Raw genomic sequence first — 16,013 nt, 5'->3', positions numbered from 1 at the left:
CACAATATTTTCCTAATATTTTCTACTTTAATCATATTTAATGGCATGTATTTTTGTCTCCAAATATTCCTACAGTGCATCATTTTTGTACAATTATTTTTTTCCCTTACAATGTTACTAAAAAAAATAAAATAAAAAAGTATTTTTCATAATATATTTGACTTTAATCGTGTAAAATTACATAATTAAACAAATCTCAGAATATTCCCAAGAATATATGCCATATATACAAGTATGGAAACATTTTTCTCACATTATTGCAACTTTTTTCCAAAGAGATATGCCTTTTTTTTCCACAAAAAAATTTATTTTAATAATTTAAAACAGCATATTTTTTCCAAGCAAATATTTTACTATTTTCCTCAAAATAGTTTAGGTATGCAACACCAGGTTGTACAATAACATTACAACATTTTTTTTTTTTTTTTTTAAAGAAAAAAAGCCTTTTTCGACAATATTTTCCTAATATTTTCAACTTTAATCATATTTAATGGCATGCATTTTTGTCTCCAAATATTCCGACAGTGCATCATTTTTGTAATTTTTTTTTCCTTAAATTGTTAGACCTTTTTTTTTAAAGTATTTTTCGTAATACATTTGACTTTAATCATGTAAAATTACATCATTAAAAAAAATCTCAAAAGATTCCAAAGAATATATGCAATATATACAAGTATGAAAACTTTTTTCTCACAATATTGCAACTTTTTTTCCAAATAAATATGACCTTTTTTTTCCCACAATAAAATGTATTTTAATCATGTAAAACAGCATATTTTTATATGCTAGATGTTTCTTGGCAAACTCTAATCTGGCCTTCCTGTTTTTGAGGCTCACCAATGTAATTGGTGTAAAATTGGTGTAAAAATCACCAAAAATTTTTACACCAAAAAATTGGTGTAAAAATCACCTTGTAATGAAACCTCTGTATTTCCTCTGGAGAAGTCTTCTCTTAATTGTTGACTTGGACACAGATACATCTACCTCCTGGAGAATTTTCTTGATCTGGCCAACTGTTGTGAAGGGCTTTTTCTTGACAAGGGAAAGGATTCGTCTGTCATCCACCACACTTGTTTTCCGTGGTCTTCCAGGTCTTTTGGTGTTGCTGAGCTCACCAGTGCGTTCTCTCTTTTTAAGAATGTACCAAACAGTTGATTTGGCCACACCTAATGTTTTCGCTATCTATCTGATGGCTTTGTTTTCATTTTTCAGCCTAATGATGGCTTGCTTCACTGATAGTGACAGCTCTTTGGACTTCATATTGAGAGATGACCTCCCCAGATTCCAAATGAATATACCACACTTGAAATGAACTCTAGGCCTTTTATCTGCTCTTTGTAACTTAAATAACGAGGGAATAACACAAACGTGGCCATGGAACAGCTGAGTAGCCAATTGTCCAATTACTTTTGGTCCCTTAAAAGGTGGAAGGCACATATAAAATGTGTTGTAATTCCTACACCGTTCACCTGATTTGGATGTCCATCCATCCATCCATCCATCTTCTTCCGCTTATCCGAGGTCGGGTCGCGGGGGCAGCAGCCTAAGCAGGGAAGCCCAGACTTCCCTCTCCCCAGCCACTTCGTCCAGCTCCTCCCGGGGGATCCCGAGGCGTTCCCAGGCCAGCCGGGAGACATAGTCTTCCCAACGTGTCCTGGGTCTTCCTCGTGGCCTCCTACCGGTCGGACATGCCCTAAACACCTCCTTAGGGAGGCGCTCGGGTGGCATCCTGACCAGATGCCCGAACCACATCATCTGGCTCCTCTCGATGCGGAGGAGCAGCGGCTTTACTTTGAGCTCCCCCCGGATGACAGAGCTTCTCACCCTATCTCTAAGGGAGAGCCCCGCCACCCGGCGGAGGAAACTCATTTCGGCCGCTTGTACCCGTGATCTTGTCCTTTCGGTCATAACCCAAAGCTCATGACCATAGGTGAGGATGGGAACGTAGATCGACCGGTAAATTGAGAGCTTTGCCTTCCGGCTCAGCTCCTTCTTCACCACAACGGATCGATACAGCGTCCGCATTACTGAAGACGCCGCACCGATCCGCCTGTCGATCTCACGATCCACTCTTCCCTCACTCGTGAACAAGACTCCGAGGTACTTGAACTCCTCCACTTGGGGCAAGATCTCCTCCCCAACCCGGAGATGGCACTCCACCCTTTTCCGGGCGAGAACCATGGACTCGGACTTGGAGGTGCTGATTCTCATCCCAGTCGCTTCACACTCAGCTGCGAACCGATCCAGTGAGAGCTGAAGATCCTGGCCAGATGAAGCCATCAGGACCAAATCATCTGCAAAAAGCAGAGACCTAATCCTGCAGCCACCAAACCGGATCCCCTCAACGCCTTGACTGCGCCTAGAAATTCTGTCCATAAAAGTTATGAACAGAATCGGTGACAAAGGGCAGCCTTGGCGGAGTCCAACCCTCACCGGAAACGTGTCCGACTTACTGCCGGCAATGCGAACCAAGCTCTGACACTGATCATACAGGGAGCGGACCGCCACAATCAGACAGTCCGAAACCCCATACTCTCTGAGCACTCCCCACAGGACTTCCCGAGGGACACGGTCGAATGCCTTCTCCAAGTCCACAAAGCACATGTAGACTGGTTGGGCAAACTCCCATGCACCCTCAAGGACCCTGCCCAGAGTATAGAGCTGGTCCACAGTTCCAATTTGGATGTAAATACCCTCAAATTAAAGCTCAAAGTCTGCACTTAAAGCACATTTTGATTGTTTCATTACAAATCCATTGTGGTGGTGTAAAGAGCTGGAATACTGAAAATTGTGTCAATGTCCAAATATTTATGGACCTAACTGTATATTCATTATTGATGTGTTTCTTGCTACTTTATGTTGTATATTTTTTTTTTTACATGAGGTTTCCATTTCTTTTTGTCATCTATTATTACACCATACTTGCCAACCCTCCCTAATTTTCCGGGAGACTCCCGAAATTCAGCGCCTCTCCCGAAAACCTCCCGGGGACAAATATTCTCCCGAAAGTCTCCCGATTTTCAGCCGTAGCTGGAAGCCACGCCCCCTCCAGCTCCATGCGGACCTGAGTGAGGACAGCCTTTTTTCATGACGGGGAGGACAGCAGGGTGACAAGAACTAAATCATTCAGACTAGAGATAAATTGTATTATTATGTTTATTTAACCTAAAAATAAATATATTTATTAATTAAAAAAAAAAAAAAACTAAATACATTTTTACTATATTTTGCTAAAATCATCAAAAGTAATTGTATTTTTTTGTGACTCCTTATTACATCCAGCCATTGAATTATACATTAAAATAAACATATTTGAAATAATTAATTTTAAATGATCATAATAATTCATTTAAAATGACCATATTTAATTATTAAAATAATTGCTTGTTTATCAACAACTTTAGCATTTTATTCATTACATTTTGAAACTCTCAGAAGCCAAGTTATGTTATATTCCTTAATATTTATTTATGCAAGTTTGAAGTATCAATTATCTAAACACAGTTTTGTTTGCATATTTTCAGGATGTAGATATATATATATATATATATATATATATATATATAGTGTCATGTCTGTGTAATCATGTTTTGTGTTAAGTCATGTTTTTGTTTAGTTATAGGACTCTTTAGTTTCTGTCTTTTCACTCCCTTGTCTTGTTTCCATGATTACCCCATTAGTTTCACCTGTTCCACGTTTGGACTCATTGTGCACTCTTGTTTGTCACCATAGCAACCATTAGTTTTCACCTGTCACGTCACGCACCTGTTTCACGTTTTGAGTCACGCAACTGCTTTCACTAATCATGTCCATAGTATTTAAGTTCATTCATTTTCTGTTGTTCGTCCTGACGACCTCACACCACATTTATGCTCTGTCCATTTTTTTTCATGTCCATGTTCACGCTGCTCCTTTTTTGTCCATGCCAAGTAAGTTTTCTTTATTCAAGCCATAGTTTGCAAGTTTTGTTTAATTGTTCATAGTTTATTCTCCGCCACTGTGCGCGCCTTTTGTTTGATCCTTTTTTTTGTATTTATAGTTAATAAATAAATCATGTACCTTAATTCCCGTCTCGCCCGTGCCAACTTTCCGTTGCATCCTGGAAAAGCACACACCCCGGATCAAGGCTTGACATATATATATATATATATATATATATATATATATATATATATATATATATATATATATATATATAAAATACTTGACTTGGTGAATTCTAGCTGTCAATATACTCCTCCCCTCTTAACCACGCCCCCAACCACGCCCCGCCCCACCCCCGACCACGCCCCCACCTCCCGAAATCGGAGGTCTCAAGGTTGGCAAGTATGTATTACACCCAAAAATGTGTTTTATTTTACCCTTTTAATTAGAGATGTCCGATATTATCGGCCGATAAATGCTTCCAAATGTATTATCGGAAATTATCGGTTTCAACCTCCCGAATTTCCCGGGAGACTCCCGAATTTCAGTGCCCCTCCCGAAAATCTGCCGAGGCAACCATTCTACCGAATTTCTCCCGAACAACATTATTGGGAATTCCGAATTCGGAGGTCTCAAGGTTGGCAAGTATGCTCTGGACTGAAGCTGTGTGCCTTCATTGTTTTTGTAGCTGTTGTTTTGAGACATGTTTAAAAAAAAAAATAATAATAATGCACTTTGTGAAAGTCAAAGTATAGTATTCCCCATAGTTGTAGTGGCTCTCAGGATTATCTCAGGGAGAGCATGTCCCAAATTCCAAGCTGCTGTTTTGAGGCATGTTTAAAAAAATAATGCACTTTGTGACTTCAATAATAAATATGGCAGTGCCATGTTGGCACTTTTTTCCATAACTGGAGTTGAAGTTGTTCTCTTATTTTGGAAAACCTTGTTTTTGATTGATTGATTGAAACTTGTATTAGTAGATTGCACAGTACAGTACATATTCCGTACAATCGGCCACTAAATGGTAACACCAGAATACGTTTTTCAACTAATGTTAATCAATTCATGGTAAAGTTACATTGTTTAATGCAGGGGTGCTCACACTTTTTCTGCAGGCGAGCTACTTTTCAATTGATCAAGTCGTGGGGATCTACCTCATTCATATATATAATTTATATTTACTTATTTATGAAATATATGTTTTTGTTAACAAGTTAAAGGTGTTTAATGATAATGCAAGCATGTTTAACACATATAGTTAATATTGTTAATACATTAAAGGTGTTTAATGATAATACAAGTATGTTTAATACATATAGTTAATATTGTTAAGTTAAAGGTGTTTAAAGATAATGCAAGCATGTTTAACACATATAGTTAATATTGTTAACAAGTTAAAGGTGGTTAAAAATAATACAAGCATGTTTAACACAAATAGTTAATATTGTTAACAACTTAAAGGTGGTTAAAGATAAAACAAGCATGTTTAACACATATAGTTAATATTAACAACTTAAAGGTGGTTAAAGATAATACAAGCATGTTTAACACATATAGATTCCTTTCTTTCATGAAGACAAGAATATAAATTGGTGTATTATCTGATTCTGATGACTTGCTTTGATTGGAATCAGACAGTGGTGATGATAACGTCCGCATTTTCGAATGGAGGAGAAAAAAGTCCTCCTTTCTGTCCAATACCACATGAAAGTGGTTGGTTTTTGGCATCTTATTTGTCCAGCTTCCGTACTCCTTTGTATACACTTTACAAGAAATACATTGTCGGCAAACTCCGTAGCTTGCTAGCTTGTGCACGCCAGATTTCTGAGACTCTTATTTTGGTAGCGCAGGCGGGATGAAGCAGAGCTTTTATTGTGCAACTGTGCAGTCGGTCTTTGGAGTTTTGACGACAGGTACGGCGCCAGAGTCTGTTGAAATAAAGTGTTTCTCGCCTTCCAGTCGGTAATTTTAATGAGCTGGCAGCAGCCAGCGTCATCTCAGAAGACCCTCGGGTGCCGTGAATGTCAATCAAGTGACGAAAGTGACGTCATAGTGAAGATTTATGATCGCTCATTTTTAGGACTATTTTTTTAATGCCTGGCTGGTGATCGACTGACACACCCTTCGAGATCGACCGGTAGATCGCGATAAGATTAATGCGCCACACTTTGAACCAAAACCAAACAAGAATGACAAACACATTTCGGGAGAACATCTGCACCTTAACACAACATAAACACAACAGAACAAACACCCAGAATCCCATGCAGCCCTGACTCTTCCGGGCTACATTATACACTTTTGCTACCACCAAACCCCGCCCCCACCCCAACCCTGCTCCCTCACACATCAACCCCCCCCCCCCCCTCTCTGTGCGTCGGTTGAGGTGGGCGCGGTTTGGTAGCGGGGGGTGTATAATGTATCCCGGAAGAGTTAGGGCTGCATGGGATTCTGGGTATTTGTCCTGTTGTGTTTATGTTGTGTTACGGTGCAGATGTTCTCCCGAAATTTGTTTGTCATTCTTGTTTGGTGTGGGTTCACAGTGTGGCGCATTATTAGTAAGAGTGTTAAAGTTTTTTTTTATACCGCCACCGTCAGTGTGAGCTGTGTGGCTGTTGACCAAGTATGCCTTGCTGTTACCTACGTGAGAAAAGCGGAAGCCCCATACAACGTGTGACTGTTCAGGCACGCTGACTGTAGTGGGTGCTATATGCTGTCCCATCACGGCACGCATGACGCTGACAAGCGTCATTCAATTAAAACTCGCGTGCCGCATCAGCATTCATATTCCACATAAAAAGGTGTGGGCAGCGTGTCTGAGACCCCTGGTTATACATAGCACAAAGCATAAAAAAAAACTTCGTATGCAGTGTTATTACATTTAAAATTTCAAAAAATGTATGCGGCTCCCATTGTTTTCTATAATTTGTGAAACTGGTCAAAATGGCTCTTTGACTGGTAAAGGTTGCAGACCCCTGGCCTAGTCTCTTACGTGAATGAGCTAAATAATATTATTTGATATTTGACGGTAATGTGTTGATAATTTCACACACACACACAGCTTCTCACCCTGGACACAAACTATTCTCCCGGCAGGAGACTACAGTCCATCCAGACCCACACCTCCCGCCACCTGAACAGTTTTTTCCCCTCGGCCATCAGGCACATGAACAATAACAAGATCTGATAGCTCAGTTACAGCTCTTTTTATTACCAAATCTGTGTTGTATGTAGGGATGTCCCGATCCAGGTTTTTGCACTTCCGATCCGATAAAGATATTGATACTGACCGATACTGACTGATACCGATACTGGCCTATCCGAGCATGTATTAAAGTTTAAAGTTATTTAGCCTACTTAGTTGTCAGAATCATGTTGAAAAGGGTTTTAGTACTCTTGATAACAACTAGCCAGCTGAATTAGGGGAGTTTGACTAATACACAATGGTTGGTAACAAGAAACTGACCTGTTTATTCAAGGATAAACACAAAATAGACAAAAGTATACATGACAAACAGAAATGGCATCATTGAACTAGGGCTGGGCGATATGGCCTTTTTTTAATATTGCGATATTTTAAGGCCATATTGCGATACACGATATATATCTGGATATTTTGCCTTAGCCTTGAATGAACACTTGATGCATATAATCACAGCAGTATGATGATTCTATGTGTTTGGATTGATTGATTGGGACTTTTATTAGTAGGTTGCACAGTGAAGTACATATTCCGTACAATTGACCACTAAATGGTAACACCCCAATAAGTTTTTCAACTTGTTTAAGTCGGGGTCCACTTAAATTGATTCATGATACAGATATATACTATCAGATATATACTATCATCATAATACAGTCATCACACAAGATAATCACATTGAATTATTTACATTATTTATAATCCAGGGTGTGGAGGGGGGCGCCGGATGTAAGTGTCAAAAAGACAGCCAAAAGAGTTTGATATGAGAATAAATGTAAAGTTAAAATATAGGGTAGAAATGCACCCATTTGCAGGAAATGTAGTCTTGATTTTCAAAATGTTCTTTCAAGGCTTGCATGTCTACATTAAAACATTCTTCTTCATACTGCATTAATATATGCTACTTTTAAACGTTCATGCAGAGAAGGAAATCACAACTAAAAAAATCACTAATTTTTTCATACGGTGTTGATGCAGACATTTTTGCCATTTTGATGGTGTGGACGTGTGGCACCGAATGGAGATAAGCGTCTCGACAGACGTCACAATATTTGAACAATGATGACGAAAACTGTTGTCTCTGTCGTGTCCGTGTGTCGAAAATTGTTATGCGCTTATTTTTTTATTTGATTTTGTGCGTGGCATAGATTTGCCGTGCGCAGAGGACGCTTGAGCAGGCGCGCACCTTAGCGGCTGCGCTAGCATCACAGCTAACGTTAGCCATGCCGCTACCTCGCTCTCTGCTGGGAGAGGACGTATACGCATGTGACGTATGACGTGACAGTATGTGACGTATGACGTGACAGTATGTGACGTGTGTAAGAAGGTGCACTCGCTGTCTGTGAGAGGGAGACACAGGAAAGAGTGAGAAGAGCCTGTCGTGTAATGCCATCAGCTAAAAGCAACTGCGTGAGAATTGTGGATGTGTTGAAGGTGTGCTGGAAAATGCGGAACGGAAATTACGGCGCAGCAGAAAAAAGGAATGTATTATTTAAATAGGTGCGTTGGAAAACACGGACCGGAGTTTTTTTTTTAAACTGGATCTGGATCGGCATTTTCCCATGCCTTGCCGATACGCAATTTTTGGCAAATATCGGCAGCCGATCCGATCCAAATATCGGATCGGGACATCCCTAGTTGTATGTGTTTTATGTTGCACCAAGAGAAATTCCTAGTTTGTGAACCCGTTCTCAAACAATGGCAATAAAAACTATTCTGATTCTGATAAGTCGCTCCAGAGTATAAGTCCCGCCCCAGGCCAAACTATGAAAAAAACTGCGACTTATAATCCAAAAAATACGGTACAAAATATTTGTGTAAATAATTCATTTCACAACGTATATACCTGCGGTTTACAGTCCGGTGCAGCTAATATATGGAAAAATATTTAGTTCTTCTAAAATGTAATGGGTGTGGCTTATATACTTGTGCGCTCTATAGTCAGGAATATACAGTAATTAACAGCGATAAAGGAGGGGTTACTGCACTACTATATGCCTGCTCCCACCTCGATGGTTTTCCTCTTGATCTTCTTCTGGTGTTCCAGGCGTTCCTTCTCCTTCTCAACAGCCCGGGTGGATTCTCTCAGCCTCTCCAGGTCCTGTTGGTAGGTCTCCCTTTGCCTCTCCAGCTCCACCCTCTCTTCTGCCAGACGCTCCTGTATCCATTTTTTTTTATAACTGAAGTGCCAGTCACAGAAATACACCAGGTAGGTCTGACCACTGTACCTCCAAGTGCCTGCACTCCTCCTCCCTCTGCCACAGCCTGGCCTCTGTGGCCTCCACTTGTTGGCGGTGCCTGGCGCGCTCCTTCTCCCAGCGCTGCTGCTCTTGCCGATGCTGGGACTGCAGTTTGTGGAAGCTGGCGAGCTCCTCTCTCTGCAGGGCCAGCGTCCGCTGCTTCTCCTGCTCCAGGAGCACGTTGCCGCGGTGGCGGCCGGGCAGGGAGGCTCGCTCCGTCAGCGAGACGCGCTGCAGCTCCATGTGGCTGTCCTGCTGCGATATGATGGCCTGACCGCAGCCCGGGGAAAATGTCAGATAGCAGACAGAAAACTGCTTTGTCAAATAGAAATGGAGGAACACTGAAACCAAAGTAATCATGAACTCGCTGGACACACATTAGGTACACCTGCACAGTCCAATGCCTTCACCGACACGATAATGGCACATATTCACTATTGTGTACTCCAGTGTTTTTCAACCTTTTTTGAGCCAAAGGACATTTTGTGCTTTGAACAAATCTGAAGGCACACCACCAGCAGAAATCATTAAAAAACAAAACTCAGTTGACAGTAAAAAGTCGTTGGATATGACTTTAAAGCATAACCAAGCATGCATCACTATAGCTCTTGTCTCAAAGTAGGTGTACTGTCACCACCTGTCACATCACACCATACTTGCCAACCCTCCCGGATTTTCCGGGAGACTCCCGAAATTCAGCGCCTCTCCCGAAAACCTCCCGGGACAAATTTTCTCCCGAAAAACTCCCGAAATTCAGGCGGACCTGAGTGACGTGTTGACAACACACAACAACAGTGTCGTACCGTAAAGCAGTTCGTCTGCCGTAAACAGCAATGTTGTGACACTTTTAAACAGGACAATACTGCCATCTACTGTACATGCATATGTGACCCACCCATAATGTGTCACATTTTTGTGTTGATTTATTTATTTTATTTTGTGATTTGAATTCGTTTTTGGAGCTGTCATTATACATTTATCAGTATTCACATTGGTCAGTAGGGGGCAGTAGGGCGTTTCTTCCCAATTGAATGCTATCACCTGCAGACCGGAAGTGTCTTGTCATTCTGATGAGCGCGACCAGTCTGTGAACAATTGAAACGTCCTGTGTGCTTTTTCCTCCTGTATAACAGGTTAGTTTTGGTGAATCAACTTACTGAATAATATCCATGTGATCTTTATAAGTTTAAGTACACATTCTGATGGTGGAGCCTAACTCTAAAGTGTTTGTGAGTTGTAGTTTGTAAATGAACACTGAAATTCAAGTATTTATTTTATTTATATATATACCGGTATGTATATGTATATATATATATATATATATATATATATATATATATATATATATAGCTAGAATTCACTGAGAGTCAAGTATTTCTTATATACATATATATATCTTAACCACGCCCCCAACCACGCCCCCCGCCCCACCCCCACCCCCCACCCCCCAAAATCGGAGGTCTCAAGGTTGGCAAGTATGCATCACACCCTGACTTATTTGGACTTTTTTGATGTTTTCCTGTGTGTAGTGTTTTACTTCTTGTCTTGCACTCCTATTTTGGTGGCTTTTTCTCTTTTTTTGGTATTTTCCTGTAGCAGCTTCATGTCTTCCTTTGAGCGATATTTCCCGCATCTACTTTGTTTTAGCAATCAACAATATATCAGTTGTTTTTATCCTACTTTGAGGGGACATTGTTGATTGTCATGTTCAGATGTACTTTGCCTCCACAGTAAGTCTTTGCTGTCGTCCAGCATTCTGTTTTTGTTTTCTTTGAATCCAATTCAGTTTTAGTTTCGTTCTGCTAGCCTTCACTAAGCTTCAATGCCTTTTCTTAGGGGCACTCACCTTTTGTTTATTTTAGGTGTAAGCCATACTTGCCAACCTTGAGACCTCCGATTTCGGGAGGTAGGGGGTGGGGGGCATGGTAGGGGGGGGGGGGGGGGGGGGCGTGGTTAAGAGGGGAGGAGTATATTGACAGCTAGAATTCACCAAGTATTTAATATATATATATATATATATATATATATACATACATACATACATACATACATATATATATATATATATACATACATACATACATACATACATACATACATACATACATACATATATATATATATATATCCTGAAAATATGCAAACAAAACTGTGTTTAGATAGTTGATGCTTCAAACTTGCATAAATAAATATTAAGGAATATAACATAACTTGGCTTCTGAGAGCTTCAAAATGTAATGAATAAAATGCTAAAGTTGTTGATAAACAAGCAATTATTTTAATAATTAAATATGGTCATTTTAAATGAATTATTATGATAATTTAAAATTAATTATTTCAAATATGTTTATTTTAATGTATAATTATATGGCTGGATGTAAGGAGTCAGAAAAAATACAAATAAATATACAATTAATTTTGATGTTTTTCGCAAAATTTAGTAAAAATGTATTTAGTTATTTAAAAAAAAATTAATAAATATATTTATTTTTAGGTAAAATAAACATAATAATACAATTTGTCTCGAGTCTGGATGATTTAGTTCTTGTCACCCTGTTGTCCTCCCGTCGTGAAAAAAGGCTGTCCTCACTCAGGTCCTCATGGAGCTGGAGGGGGCGTGGCCTCCAGCTCCGGCTGAAAATCGGGTAGATTTTCGGGAGAATATTTGTCCCGGGAGGTTTTCGGGAGAGGCGCTGAATTTCGGGAGTCTCCCGGAAAATTCGGGAGGGTTGGCAAGTATGGTGTAAGCATTAAGACACCTTTTTACCTGCACGCTGCCTCCCGCTGTTTCCGACATCTACAAAGCAATTAGCTACCGGCTGCCACCTACTGATATGGAAAGAGTATTACACGGTTACTCTGCCGAGCTCTAGACAGCACCGACACTCAACAACAACACATCATTTTCAGACTATAATTGCTGGTTTGCAAAAAATATTTTTAACCCAAATAGGTGAAACTAGATCATCTCCCACTGCACAGTGGTTGAAAAACACTGGTGTACTCTCTTTGCAGTGGTTTTCAATTGCAATGCATTATAAAAATAGTGGTGTAAAATACTTTTAATTTTTCTTGTACTGGATCTTTTTTTGTTTTAGACGTGCACCTGATGTGTGTGTCCGGTAAGTGAACATACACTTAACTACAAAACCCAAAAGCAGTGAAGTTGGCACGTTGTGTAAGTCGCAAATAAAAACAGAATACAATGATTTGCAAGTCCTTATTTGTCATAAGGGCAGTTCTCCTGTTTTTTTTAGGGCCCGCATGGCCCATTGTATAAGGACTCCCTTTGGGAGTCCTTATACAATGGGACATAAGGACCTATTGAATTTGTAAGGTTTTATTCTTTATTCTTTATTCTTCCGCCGCCACATTAAACTGTAATTTGACCCACTTAACATGCTTCAAAACTCACCATATTTGACCCACACATCAGGACCTGCGAAAATTGCCTTTTTAAAAAAAAAAACGAACCACAAAACTCAAAATTGCGCTCTAGCGCCCCCTAGGAAAAAAAAAAAAAACTAGACTGCCTGTAACTCCCACTAGGAAGGTCGGAGAGACATGAAACAAAAACCTCTATGTAGGTCTGACTTAGACCTACATTTCATAATAGTACATTGTCGGGCTAAAATCAACAGGAAGTTGGCAATTCCCCCTTCAAGACTAAAAACAGTAACTTTTGCCTCTTTGAGCTGTAATTTGACCCCCTTAACATGCTTCAAAACTCACCAAACTGAACGCACACATCAGGACTGTCAAAAATTGCGATCTTATAAAAAAACCTAAACCCAAATCTCAAAATTGCGCTCTAGCGCAATTTTTGAATAAAACGCAGAAAAAACTGCTCCTCGGAAGAAAAAAATGACAAAACTGCCTGTAACTCCCACTGGGAAGGCCGGAGAGACATGAAACAAAAACCTCTATGTAGGTCTAACTTAGACCTATCCATCCATCCATCTTCTTCCGCTTATCCGAGGTCGGGTCGCGGGGGCAGCAGCCTAAGCAGGGAAGCCCAGACTTCCCTCTCCCCAGCCACTTCGTCCAGCTCCTCCCGGGGGACCCCGAGGCGTTCCCAGGCCAGCCGGGAGACATAGTCTTCCCAACGTGTCCTGGGTCTTCCCCGTGGCCTCCTACCGGTCGGACGTGCCCTAAACACCTCCCGAGGGAGGCGATCGGGTGGCATCCTGACCAGATGCCCGAACCACCTCATCTGGCTCCTCTCCATGTGGAGGAGCAGCGGCTTTACTTTGAGCTCCCCCCGGATGACAGAGCTTCTCACCCTATCTCTAAGGGAGAGCCCCGCCACCCGGCGGAGGAAACTCATTTCGGCCGCTTGTACCCGTGATCTTGTCCTTTCGGTCATAACCCAAAGCTCATGACCATAGGTGAGGATGGGAACGTAGATCGACCGGTAAATTGAGAGCTTTGCCTTCCGGCTCAGCTCCTTCTTCACCACAACGGATCAATACAGCGTCCGCATTACTGAAGACGCCGCACCGATCCGCCTGTCGATCTCACGATCCACTCTTCCCTCACTCGTGAACAAGACTCCGAGGTACTTGAACTCCTCCACTTGGGGCAGGGTCTCCTCCCCAACCCGGAGATGGCATTCCACCCTTTTCCGGGCGAGAACCATGGACTCGGACTTGGAGGTGCTGATTCTCATCCCAGTCGCTTCACACTCGGCTGCGAACCGATCCAGCGAGAGCTGGAGATCCTGGCCAGATGAAGCCATCAGGACCACATCATCTGCAAAAAGCAAAGACCTAATCCTGCAGCCACCAAACCAGATCCCCTCAACGCCTTGACTGCGCCTAGAAATTCTGTCCATAAAAGTTATGAACAGAATGGGTGACAAAGGGCAGCCTTGGCGGAGTCCAACCCTCACTGGAAACGTGTCCGACTTACTGCCGGCAATGCGGCAGTAAGTCTTAGACCTACATTTCATAAATTTACAACCCCCAGCAAAAATCAACAGGAAGTTTGCTATTCCCCCTTCAAAGTTTTGTAAAAACCGGTCACCTTTCTTCAAACATTATCTCTGAGCGCGTTTGTTGTTTCGTCTTCAAACTAACACAGGAGAGAGATTGAACCCTTCTGATTAAAATTTGGCGAAAGAGTTTTGATACCTGCTCCGGTTTTGATTTTATGACCCTTCAAAGAACCTCTGCGCTGATGCTGCTGTTTTTTCAAGATGGCTGCTTAAAAGCAGGCAGCACCAGCGTGCCCACACAATGCAGACAAGGTAGGTACACTAGACAAAAGTCTTGGGACAATTCGGACTAAAAGTAGACAAAAGTATTGGGACACTTATGACTACCACTGGACAAAAGTATTGGGACACACAGCACGAAAACTGGACAAAAATATTGGGACACTTGGGACTACAACTTGACAAAAGTATTGGGACACTTATGACTACCACTGGACAAAAGTATTGGGACACTTATGACCAAAACTGGACAAAAGTATTGGGACACTTACACTGCACAAAAGTATTGGGACACTTAGGAATACCACTGGACAAAAGTATTGGGACACTTATGACCAAAACTGGACAAAAGTATTGGGACACTTACACTGCACAAAAGTATTGGGACACTTAGGAATACCACTGGACAAAAGTATTGGGACACCTACACTGGATGAAAGTATTGCGACACTTAGGACTACAACTTGACAAAAGTATTGGGACACTTAGGACTAAAACTGGACAAAAGTATTGGGACACTTAGGACTAGCACCTGCCAAATACGCGGGCCCGACCAACGCTGCTTGCAGCTTTAATTTTCCTCTTGTTTTTCTACTTGCCTCCCCTCTTGTGTCTGTAAGTCTCCTACCCTGTCATTAGTTCCAGGTGTGCTGCCAGTCATCCGAGCCCACCTGTTGCTAATCAACCACCAGACTTAAACCCTGGATCTCCACTCAGCTGGTGCCAGTTTGTCCGTTGCCTGTGGTAGAATAGACCGGTTTTCCTGGCGCTGATCTTTTGTTACAATTGATTTATTTTCTCCAGTGATTTTTTTGTTATTAAATAGAGATTTTTACGGATCTGCATGGATTCTCACTTTTTTTTTGAGACCACATTTAATTGAATAGACTGCCAAGACAAGATACGTAATGTTCGAACTGAGAAACTTCTTTTTTTTGTTGTTGCAAATAATCATTAACTTAGAATTTAATGGCAGCAACACATTGCATTTTTATCACTGTGTTACATGGCCTTTCCTTTTCACAACACTCAGTAAAGGTTTGGGAACTGAGGAGACGCATTTTTGAAGTGGAATTATTTCCCATTCTTGCTTGATGTACAGCTTAAGTTGTTCAACAGTCCGGGGGTCTCCGTTGTGATATTTTAGGCTTCATAATGCGCCACACATTTTCAATGGGAGACAGGTCTGGACTACAGGCAGGCCAGCCTAGTACCCGCACTCTTTTACTATGAAGCCACGTTGATGTAACACGTGGCTTGGCATTGTCTCGCTGAAATAAGCAGGGGCGTCTACGATAACGTTGCTTGAATGGCAACATATGTTGCTCCAAAACCTGTATGTACCTTTCAGCATTAATGGCGCCTTCACAGATGTGTAAGTTACCCATGTCTTGGGCACTAATACACCCCCATACCATCACACATGCTGGCT

At 41.3% G+C, this 16,013-nt stretch overlaps 1 protein-coding gene across 7 annotated transcripts in view; it reads right to left on the bottom strand.

Annotated features, from left to right (window-relative positions):
* Positions 1–16,013, bottom strand: part of arhgef18b (rho/rac guanine nucleotide exchange factor (GEF) 18b) — a 224,702-nt gene that overhangs the window by 35,513 nt on the left and 173,176 nt on the right. For all 7 annotated transcript variants that reach the window (XM_061976196.1, XM_061976189.1, XM_061976191.1 and 4 more), the window contains 2 exons: positions 9,355–9,636; positions 9,135–9,284 (listed from right to left, as the gene is read on the bottom strand). In XM_061976196.1, the coding sequence (XP_061832180.1) occupies positions 9,135–9,284; positions 9,355–9,636 (432 nt within the window). The remainder of the gene's footprint in view (positions 1–9,134; positions 9,285–9,354; positions 9,637–16,013) is intronic.

Source organism: Nerophis lumbriciformis, linkage group LG14 (assembly GCF_033978685.3).
Source record: "Nerophis lumbriciformis linkage group LG14, RoL_Nlum_v2.1, whole genome shotgun sequence".
NCBI classification, from domain to species: domain Eukaryota; kingdom Metazoa; phylum Chordata; class Actinopteri; order Syngnathiformes; family Syngnathidae; genus Nerophis; species Nerophis lumbriciformis.
Note: the sequence above shows the minus strand (reverse complement) of the source record. Positions and strands in the feature narration are given on the sequence as shown.